At 35.7% G+C, this 11,814-nt stretch overlaps 1 protein-coding gene across 3 annotated transcripts in view; it reads left to right on the top strand.

Annotated features, from left to right (window-relative positions):
- Positions 1 to 6,926, top strand: part of LOC126335421 (baculoviral IAP repeat-containing protein 6-like) — a 311,044-nt gene extending 304,118 nt beyond the window's left edge. For all 3 annotated transcript variants that reach the window (XM_049998701.1, XM_049998709.1, XM_049998717.1), the window contains one exon: positions 5,307 to 6,926. In XM_049998701.1, coding sequence (XP_049854658.1) covers positions 5,307 to 5,600 — 294 coding nt within the window. In that variant the 3' untranslated portion in view covers positions 5,601 to 6,926. The remainder of the gene's footprint in view (positions 1 to 5,306) is intronic.
- The last annotated feature ends 4,888 nt before the right edge of the window (positions 6,927 to 11,814 follow it).

Below are 11,814 nucleotides of genomic sequence, written 5' to 3' on the forward strand. Positions count from 1 at the left end.
TCCATGAGGCCATAGACCAGTGTGAAAATTTAGTAATAGATGAAGGAAGTCTGCCACCTTTCAAAGGAAATATCTGATTTAAGTAGTATATATCAAAGAAATGTAGTCATTTTGGTATCAGTCTTTGTGATGTAGAAAGTTATTATATTCTAGATTTTGTTCTCTACAGTTGTGCTACCATAGAAATAGAATCCATAAATGCTGACTGGAGAAAAATCAGGTGATGTTATGCATTTGTAACTGCCATACCTAAACAAAGGTAACGCCGTTTATGCAGACAATTGATATTCAGGCCTCAAATTATTCCTATGGTTCCATGAGAAATATACCAATGCCATAGCAACAGCACACAGAAACAGTAAACATTTACCACTGTTGCCTGACAAACTGAAAAAAAAGGGGAAATACAATTCAGGTTCTTTGGAACACTGTTGGCCATAAAATGGATGGACAACAAAGAAATCTGAATGCTTTGAACCATAGATGAACCAGATCTTTTTGAAACTGAGAGAAGAAGGAATATACAACAGGCCGAAATACATTAAACCCAGTCGTGTAGTGAAATAAAATACGTCAAAGGGTGCTGGTGATAAGACAGACATGATGTAAAGTTCTGTACAGGCATCTGAAAGACAATTAAATGATGCAAGAAGATGTTCTATTTCATGGGCAAACAAGTAAAACTGAGATCCCATAGACACCAAAGCAAGAAACTCCATTTTGATAGCATTGTCATGATTCCTTGTAGCAGCAGAGAGAAAGGAGATTCCCCAGAGACAATGTTTAATGTACATTGTTAATTCAAAGCAGAAAATGACACGCTTAAGGTGCAAAGACTGTGATGTTGCTATTTGCATAGGGCCATGTATTGATAAACGTCACACACCAAGGGAATGCTAGGGTATGTCAATAAGTGTGTGTGTTTCAAGAAGAGTAAATTAAAAAGAATAAAAATAGAAAATAAAAAAGGAAATAAATAAAAAAGGGTTTTTAAGCCATCCAGTAGCAGTCCAAAGCCTGCATCAAAAATTACAATATGAGTGTGGGAAACCACAAAATGAAATCAGATGGAACATGCCAAATGGAAAGAAAGAACAGCTAGCTATAAGCAGGTGGAATCTTATTGTCATATGTTTCATTATGGAGAATCGAGTTTAGGCTTTAATTACAAAGGAGCCAATAGGCTCATCGCACAATTAGTCATATCAAAATTTTCATTGTTTAATTCTTTGTCTGGCGATATGAGACAGTTTGCTTTCAGAGTTCAGTAATTATTATTTATTTATGACTAGAGTATGAATTATTTGTCTGGGTTTTGGACATTGTCTACCTTTTTCTCAGCACAAGATAAATGTGTGGGTTATTTTCGAGTTTGTATTTTGTGGTTGTCAAAAATTGCTATCACTGTGATCTTACAGTGTGATACTGATTTTTTAGAGAGAATTTTTAAACACACTGGAATGTATGATTATGCAACATATAATAATATTAATTAAATCAGATGCTTGCTTTAACAAAAAGTGGTGGGACAAGCTCCATAGGTGCCACACCTGAAAGTTGTGTCTGTACACCTGTTGCAAAGTTGTAGTGTGTGGAGAGCATCTCTGAAATAACTTCATGCTGCAAAAAATTCTCATACATAAAAGAAATATACATCTAAATGAGGAGGGTGCATTAGCCCTCCAAATTACATGTTATTTGTGCCCCCTAAAGAATTAAATACTTATGTACTCATTTCTTTCAGGAAGTTGAGCACTATTACTTTTGAGTTCATGTTTAATTTTCATTATCTGTACATCTTGATTGAAAAATGCCTAAATGGCAAAAATGAAGATTTTGTCAAGGAACCACATCCATCCTGTTTACCCCCAGAAAAGTGTTTGTCTCTCTCTCTGCTTGTTTCATTGCTGACTTTGAAAATTGGCCAAGTCATTCATGTGAAAAGTCCAGACATGCCATGTGAACAATGTGATTACATCTCTTGCAACACTGGTATTACACGTCCAGCAAAGGCATCTCCATTTTGTTTCCTTATTCAGCGAAAAATGAGCCAGTGCTCAGTGATTGCAATCCCATTGAAGCATTAAACCCAATATAAAAAGAAAAAAACTTGTATATCACTCTTTGTAAATACATTTTCATATGATAAAGTTCGGTCTGTGTAGCACATTATAAAGCCTGATTGCTTATGGACCAGTAGGAGGAACATTTCTAATACTTTATCTCCTCAGCAACTTGTGCACTTCATTATGTTGTTATTTCCATCGGTTGAATTCCATTGCTGTTTTCTGTTTGTCAAAGTGAGTCTCATAATGTTAACCAAGATTGTATTTTAAAAGGCTTGTGCTATGGCCGTGTATTCATTATCTGTTACTACATTTCCATTGTCATAAGTGCCATTGTGTTGCATTAAAATTGGCTTTTGTTTCTACGTCCATCCCCTTGGTGTCACATGTACATGAATATATGATTTTAACATGTTCCCTTAAAGCCAAGCTCTGTTTGTAATTGTTTAGTTGCCACGTCCTATAAAAGTGACTTGAATATGATACAGGTTATGGACCATCAGAGCACAGTATATGAAAGATCAACTAACATCAGTCATATTTTAACCAGAACAACACAAGGGGGCTTTTAAAAAATATTCGTGAAATAGTTTGAGGAAGTACACACCACCACGTTTATGATATGCAAGACTGCATATCATAAAACTGAGTACTGCAAAATACTTACAGACTACTTCAGAGAACTACACAACTGCAATCCACCAAAAGAACTACTTAATTTTGATAACATAATCCAAATACAACCAGACCCAAAGCCACCAACAGTAGAGGAAATGAGAGAAATCGAAGAAAAATTAAAATAACAGAGTGACAAGAGAAGACAGCTTAGTCGCTGAATTATGGAAACTTAGTGACAACATTGTCCTGTGCGTAACATAAATCATTAATAAAACTTGGACACAAAACAGCTTCCCACCAGAATGGATATAAGCATTTATACATCTACTACATAAAGAGCAAAGAAACCAGATGCCAACAATTACAGAGGAGTCTCCTTCTTGTCAGAAATGTATAAAATATTGTTCATGTCACTTTTAAAGAGAGCTAAAGGCATACCCAACACATAACAAGGATAACATCAAACACGATTTAGAAAGGGAAGGTCTTGTGCAGAGCAAATACTAAATGTAAAGAATGGAATAGAAATGTGGAAAACCAGAAACTTGAAATTGTGATAACTTTTATAGATTTCAGAAAGGTCTGTGACTCAATTGATAGAAATGCACTCATCAACATTATAAAGGAATTTGGACTCAATTATAAAACAACAGAAATTATTAAAGGAACTTTAACAAATGCAACATCAGAACTAATATTTATGGGGACACTGTCAGAGCCTTGTGAAATTGTCAAGATTAAGACAAGGAGATGGTTTGTCACCTCTTACTTTTCAACTATGCATTAGAGAAGGTGGAGGGAAACCATCAATACTAAGGGTGTTCAACTAGGAAGAAACCGAGATAAAACCACCATAAACTGTCTAGCTTTTGCAGACAATATGGCATTAATTACTGACACACTGGATAGTGATAAGAACAAATCACAGAATAACAGAAAAAAGCAGACAAAATAGGACTAAAAATATCATTTGAAAAACACAGTTCATCACAGATATCCTCTCAAAAATCTTAAAGTTCTTAACAACACAGTGTCTAAAACAAACTGTGTTAAATAACTATAGTTGAGTATGTGTAAATTGATCCCAGACAGTTCCAGTGGGGGGACGCCCTAGCTTCTCGTGCCTGCCTCAACCATTCATGTAAGGCAGTTTTGTAAACATCTCAATGGAAATGCCACAGTGTTGTCGCAGCTATATAGACCACTACCTTATATTGACTCGAGAATGGACAATGACAATACAAAAGAGAAGATACCAATGGAAAATAGAGTACATAAAGTGGAAGGGACATTCCATATGTTAAAAAAATATACTACAAAAAAGTCTTTTTCCTAGAACACAAAACTAATACACAAACAGACAGTGGACAGGCCTGGAACAGTGTATGGGGCACTTAAACTAGCAAGATTTGGGGATCTTGAAAATCTGGCGAAAGTTGAAAGAATTCAAAGGGAAATGCTGGGATGTAAAAGTAACAGTAATGCTCAATACAAATTAAGATCAAACAGGCAGCTCTGTTTGAAAATGGAAAAGCTAACTGATGTAATAAGGAAAGCAAGACTACGTGGACACACATACTTAATGGTTAACAACTGACTAACCAGACAGATTGTCAACTTGCTAAACAGTTGCAGATCCAAACCCCCATCGTTCACAGAAATTGACAAAGCTATGAAAAACACTGGAATTAGAATATACACAATAGATAACAAAACACTTTTTGGAGAAGCAACTCAAAAGGCAGAATTTCAGGGAAGAAAGATGTCTGCAATTGAAAGGAAGTGGACCAGGAAGAAAAATAACAACACTTTCAACAAAAAAAGTAAGGCTTGGAGCAACCAAAATTAAACATAAAGAAGGAAAACCAAATGTTGATGTATTTTATCTTCCAAAAGGATTATTCGAATAAATAAACAAACAATAGCATCTTTCACAACTGTAATAACACCCGTATTTAGGCCACATCCATTTTGTAGAACAACTTTAGAAATGAGGTGGGGGTGGGGGGGGGGGGGGAACCTCACTTGTAGGCCCTTTAAAATAAAGTGAAATGCATATGGTATCAAAGGTAGTATATAATGTATATTTCTTATGTAATCGTGACTGTGGAAAAGAGGCTTAAAAACAAAACAAAAAAAAAGATGTGTGCTATGACATCACCACTTATGGCTTAACCAGTGTTAAGTACCCATTAAAGAAAAATGTTGAATTTGTCATCCAGTAAGCTATGTGGCAAGCAATATATTAAATTGTAAATCCTATTCTGTTCCTCCTATGGCTTTTACATTTCGAGATATATACACATTCCTCGTTTGAAATCATGTCAAACCTTTGGAGGTGGTGCACTTGCATTTGGGGGGAAGCAGGATTCAAGTCCTGCCTGACCATCCAGATTAGTTGTTCTGCATTTCCCAAAATCAACGAAGGTTAATAAGGGGGACCTAAGGGAAAAGGACATGCTACTTTTCCTGGCTCATCATTGCCTTATCCCAGTCAGTGCTTGGTCTCTAATGATCTGGTCATCAGTGGGACATGAAAGTCATTCGTCTTTTCCCCACTATAGTTATAAGCAATTACTATATGTCATTACTTCTCTTTGAAAACCAGTTTTGTTTTTGCAGCGACATTTTCGACAGCTAAAGGAAGAATTAAATAAATTAAAAACTCCAGAGGGACTGGAAGATTTAGCAGATTCTTGCCTGGAACTTTCACCGCCTTCTACCTCCAGTGCGCAGAGTGTGTCAGAATCAAAAGATGCCTCTCCTGTAGTCAGCACTCCTAGTCAAGGTTTTCTTCCATTTGGAGCCACGAGTAGCACAGATGACACACACAAGAAATCAACCGAAGAAAATGTACCAGCAGAGGTCTACAAGGACATGGAAATGGAGAAGATGGTTTCACAGTTTTGTGAATGAGAGGGCATTTTGGAATAAAATTGTAAGCAAATCCCAGTCAACAATCGTGGAGAAAATTCAAATAAATGTGACAGCCTGTCTTCTCAGTTGATTTATTTATAACTGATCTTGAGTAAAATTTTTGCATTTCAGTATTACAGCTTAGTAGAACAGTTTATGAGGCTATGTTTGTATACTTACTCGAATGCAAAATATGCCAGTGGAAGAATCTTGCTTGATTCATTTGTTGCCATGTGACTAATTTACTTGGAAAGGTTTCTCTTTCCCAATTGAAAATCTTTCATTTAGGCTGTGGGTCGTGTGTGCACGTATATATGGAATAAATGTGATACTGTGTTATCTGAATTAGCTTATTACCCAGTGTGAGATTTTGTGTTGTGAGGTTGTGTGGACACTTTTTAAGTGCTTTTTGATTGATGGAAGACATTCTTTTGTGATCCAGTTGATAAATGTCAAGTGTACAAAAAACCTTAAGTGTTACAGTTCCAAAGAAATTACCTTCTTAAGTTGTGATCAGTTAGTTAATTAAGCTCTTTTGGAGAAGATGATATAGGGCATAAAATTGGGACTATTTTAAATTTTGATTGAAACTTAAATATGCTTTCTGTGATTATTTCATACACTTGATGTTGTAAAAGCATGGTTCTGGTTCACATTTTGTGGATGAATGAATGTTTAATACATATCGAGTAACTTGAACTATTCAAGATAAAACTTGTTCTCAGAGTGAAGTCATTCTGATCTCCATACTGTTGCATTTAAGTAAATTCACTATATTGTCATTTTGTTTGCTTCACTATGATCATGATGATAACAGTGTTGAACTTGCTTGTTAAATTTACTGTTTTCTTTCTTTTTTTCTACTCGCCATTTCATAATTAAAAAAAAAAAAAATTCTACTGAAAAGGCTTCCTCCTCGATTTTAGTTGCTGAATATGTCATTTTCCATGTGTTACCAGACTAAATGGAAATGATGGTACTGTGTATTTGACCTATATATATATTTGGAGAGGCTGTTACAGAGTGCAACTCCATTTTGGTACACAGTCTGTGTGTGATACTGTGTGATGCTACTTACAATTGATTGATTAGGTGTTTAACTGACAGGGAAGGCTTCATCTGTTAGTAGAATCTGTGTTTTTGCATCATGACAAACTGTTAATAGACTGTGAATATTGTGTAAAGTTCATTGTTAATATAAGAGTTGAATGATTGTTACACGAACTGTTTATGAAATGCTTGCAGTCAAAATGTGAATATCGGATGCATTGAGAGAAACTGTGAATTCATTTGATGTAAACGAAATAAATATTTTAATTGTTTGTATCTCACTGCTTAAAATATTTTAGAAAAATAATGACCTAGTTTCCTGCTCATCCCCTCCCGTTCCCCCAGCCCCCTCCCTCCTCTGTCTCTCTCTCTGGTGCCCTTACTATCAGTTGGCTGTCACATGTCATACCCTTAAAAGAGGGAGGGAGGGAAGAGTTTGCTGTTTAGAAGGGATCATTTTTAACCTTTGGTATGTTCATTATTTATTTCGAGGAGTATCACTAAACTTTCTCAAATCTGCAAATAACACATGAACATACTGAGCACAAAAATGTTTCTTAACACTTATGGTGTTTCGGATTTTTTTCAACTCTTTGTTGACAATACTTAAGTCAACATAAAATTCATAGAGGAGTGGGCATTTCAGAACCGAAGTTGCTATTTAGGTGATAAATATAATTGACAGCATTCAAGAATAAACAGTAAGATGATGGTTAGATCATAAGCCTCAAAACAGTTACTAGTTCAGATGGTATTTTCACTATTCATCCTAGAACTTCAGAGGAGACAGCATCTAGAAGAGGTTGTACCAATGTGAAATGCGTTAGTGTTTACAGAGGAAACATTGCTCAAATCAAAGGATTGAATATTGACAGTCCTGTCTCCTTTAAAATATCTCCCGGTATAATTAAGAAAATAACATGTGTTTCACCATGCAACATATTACATTATGAAATATTAAAAAGATAGTAAATACTTAACACAATCATCTTGCTGGGTTTATATCTTCTGTTGAAGTGTGTGTTTCCCTGAATCTCATATCTGTGTGTAAGAACATGACACTAGATGAGAGTGAAGTGAGAAAGTTGGAAAAAACAATTTATATAATTACAACGAACAAAGAAAGCACACCAAAGATATACAGTGCAGCAGAAAACATAACGTAAACTGAGGCTATAAAAAGCAAGCCAATCTGTGCATTCCATCTTCACAAGTAATGTAGTTTCAGGAATAAAACAAAACCCACTAAGTTAACACTTCAATATCAAAATATGTTTCCCTAAGTCAAGAATAGAAAATCGTTGCTTTTTACAGAAGATGTAGTTTTAAAAACCCAAAACTAATACATAACTTTATTATTTAGTATTGAGTACCATTAGTCACATAACTACTATGACATTGATATTATTGATATAATGATGTCAATCCCCTTAAATCAATAGTTTTTACTTCCAGCACTGCAGTGCCATTTTTATACTGGAATAACCACTGTCTGTATATTTTTAATGACTATTGCTAATTGAGTAACTTGGAACCATGGTAAGGCACTAGACTCTTATTTGTGTAGCAATTTAATCCAAATTTAGGCTGTACATAATTCCCTAAAATGCTTAAGGCAAATGCTGGAAAGTTTCCTTTGAAAAGTCATTGCCAAGTTCCTTCCCTATCATTTCCCAATCAAAGTTGTGTTCCATCACAAATGAGCTAATGAGTGGCAGAATGTTAAACCTATATCTTTCTTTCTTCCTTTAATATTACTTCATAGCTGGTATGCAGGCGTAGTCCTATGGATTCAGCAAGATAAATGTTTTATTTATTGCTCTCTGTTTGGCATAAATCATGTTAATTCCACCATACTTCAAGTTAGTTCAGAGCACAAAATATGTCCCATTTCTACGTAATGTGTGCTTGTTTGTTTCTTTGTATTCAGTGTAATTGTTCTACTATCATAATTTTTGAACTAATTTTCAGAAATAATTATGTCATTGTCGAAAACCAGTTTTAGTTTATCTTAGAAAATGCCAGGAATATTTTAACACTAGTATGTCCCTCTTACTCCAATAACATCACCCCAACTCTGTGTTCAGATGGTGCAGTGGTCAATGCAGTATTGCAGGAGATTGCAGGCTCGAATCCTAGTCTGACACACATTTTCGCTTGTCGATTCCACACAAAGTCCTGATGCACCTGACATCCTCAGTTTCTTTCCTTTCTCCTCTCCCTCCACCTCCAATTACATAATAAAACATCACCTAATTACCACCTATAGGTTTATGAAATAGACTGGAGGTAGAGACATCATACATAAGAATCTCTAAGCTGCAGTGAAAATTAAGTAGAGAGACTAAGAGCTCTAGAGAACAGAAGGCCTGCACAATAACAGGGTATGTTTATCAATACTGGAAGTCAAAGACTACCTAGATTGGCAGTTAGTAGAATAGTTCAGCCATCAGGCCCACAGGGCCACATGATGCTGACTGTCTGTAGTATGACCTCAGCTGTACTCTGTCTCAGCTTACCATTCTCCTAGCTGTTGTCAGCTTTCCAGATCTCGTAGTTGCTCAAGTAACTCCTCAAACTGTCACGGGAGGCTGAGTGTTACCCATTCCAGCCCTTGCAAAAATTACTTGTAATAACAGAAATGGAACTCGGTTCTATAGGGTGTTTATTCGCCAGGCCAGCCGGGAAAACCACGGAAATTTTTTCAGTAGGGAGAAATCTGGGGAAAACGGAATATTTTTAGAGTTCTGGAAATTTTTCTATGTTTTAGATGTCAGTTAAAAATTCATAATTTTGACTGGTAAGGACTGATACTCTGAGAAGGAATTTTACTTTATCCCTCTACTGCCAAATAATACTGCATCAATGAAACATAAACGAGAGAATAACACCAAAATAAAACTTTAGTTGCAAAGAAAATGCGCCATTTCCAACAGAAAAACAGATTTTGCAGACACAAGCACATGCTGAATGCAAAATGTGTTGAGGACTATTCAATCCTTTGTTACAACAAACTGTTCATTGGCCTCATTTCGATGAGTGTAATGTCACAACTGTTTACATTTCGATCAGGTCGTGGAAAAATATTACAAATGGTGGTCCAAGAAGCATTACTTTCAAAGTAAATTTCCTTTTACGTAAGGTGACTTAGGTTACATGTGAGAATGTGCGATGAATTTCTTAAATCACGAAGCATTAGACTCTCATTCAAAACTTAACACTGAAGACCAGCCACTTAGAAAAATTTCATGCCCAGAAGACCAGCCATTTATGCCGTTATTTAAAATTTTACTGGTGTATTTGTGTTTGATATATGTTAAATGGTAACAGATACTAAAAAGACTAAATTTCAAGGTTAGTTTTTCACATTTATTTTAGTTCTTTCATAGACTATGATTTATCCAATAACAATGGAGAAAGTATAATTATCCTCCATAAAAAAGTCTGAAGTGAGTTCTTGAGCAATTTCGCATGTAATTGGCTTTTCGATGGAGATGTCAAAGTGCTCAATGGAACGTGTATTCGGCCAGGTAATCGTGCTTGTCAGAAATATTCAGCTGCTGCAATTTAAGCTGCATGCTTAGCATCCTGCCAGACTACACACTCAGCAAAGAATTATATCTGCAGTAACTATACTGTGTATCAATTTAAACCATTAACTTTTCCTGTTTGTGTGTTTGCACTTCTTAACAGTGATGTTATTATTAACTGATTACCTCGTGTCCTATGCTCTATATATATCTGCTGTCATTGGCTGGCGAGATCATATGACATGAGCTATGACTGAGTGACAAAAGCTTCAGAAGATACTGTGCTGTATTCGGTGGAATTCATGTTTATACACCCGTAATATGAAAATATGCATTGTACATCTTGCTGCGCATCCAAGATCTTTTGTTTTCTAAAGTGCCGAGAATTTCTATGCCAGTGTATAAAACCTTCATCATTCAAAGGATTGGTAACTTTTACTGCTCCGAGATAAAATATATTGTCATTTAACATGGAAAAAGTGCTCTCACCAGGGTTATAGTATGTTTTCACCTGAGAAAAGGTGTAATTTTAGTCAGGAAAAACAATGAATCTTTTTTTCTTGCCGACGTATATACTCTTTCCTATGCATAGTAGGACTGGTGTGAAGGAGAAAAATAAACTTATAATGCCCTCTGATGAGGCTCACCACATTTCAAATATGCATTTGCTTACTCTACTTTAGGTTTCCCATGATTTCCTCGCATTGCTTAATACATAATTGCCCAGACATCTTTTTTTCTGGCTTTATTTAATATTTTAGTCTGTAACTTGTTTTGGTGCATAAACATGATTTTACTTCTTATTTTATTTGGCATTCCATCCCGAGGTGCTGGGGTTGGTGGTTGTGTGTGTGGGAGGTGTGATTGCTTATGTGTGTGAATGGTGTGTCTCTCTTCCTTACTGAAGAAGGCTGTGACCGAGAGCTTTACATAAGTGTATTTTAATTGTGCCTTGTCTGCAATTTGGCATGTCTTCTTTACAATAAGCAGCAATCTATCTTTTCCTACCCTGTTGATATTCCTACCTGGTGTTTCCATTGTTTTATTTTAAAAATTGTACTTTGTTTAGGCACTGTACCATTTCATACATCATATGGAGAGCAGTAATGTGTAGCACAGAAGTGAACATGGAAGAAATACTATATAATGCACTTACAATTACGTTTTTTGTAAACACAGGCATTTAAATACAGAAACTGGAACACTGTGCAATGTAGAAACTAAATGTTTTCTTCTGAACTGCATTTTCTTAGTTTAGACATAATCTGAAGTGTGGTACTTCACAACACATTTGTCAGGATGTAACCTTTCTTTGCACATTACACAAGTAATTTCATGCCTTTACCACATGGAATACATTATGTTTTCGACAAGGTGATTCACTCCATCATAACACTCTTCCTTAGGTACCAGCTTCTGTATTCTAGATGTTACAACATTTGGTGTTCCAATCTTTGGAGCTGTCAGTAATGCCAGTATTATTCTTTGGATGAAATCTAAGAACAGTGCATAGTTTCTCTACAATACCTGTAAGTCGACCATCACACCATGTAGGCAATTTCTGAAAGGATGCACCGCCACCACTTCTGTGACCTGATTTGAATCTTGTAGAGACCTTGATGTTGATCATAGAG

This window comes from Schistocerca gregaria, chromosome 1 (genome assembly GCF_023897955.1).
Source record: "Schistocerca gregaria isolate iqSchGreg1 chromosome 1, iqSchGreg1.2, whole genome shotgun sequence".
Classification (NCBI taxonomy): Eukaryota; Metazoa; Arthropoda; class Insecta; order Orthoptera; family Acrididae; genus Schistocerca; species Schistocerca gregaria.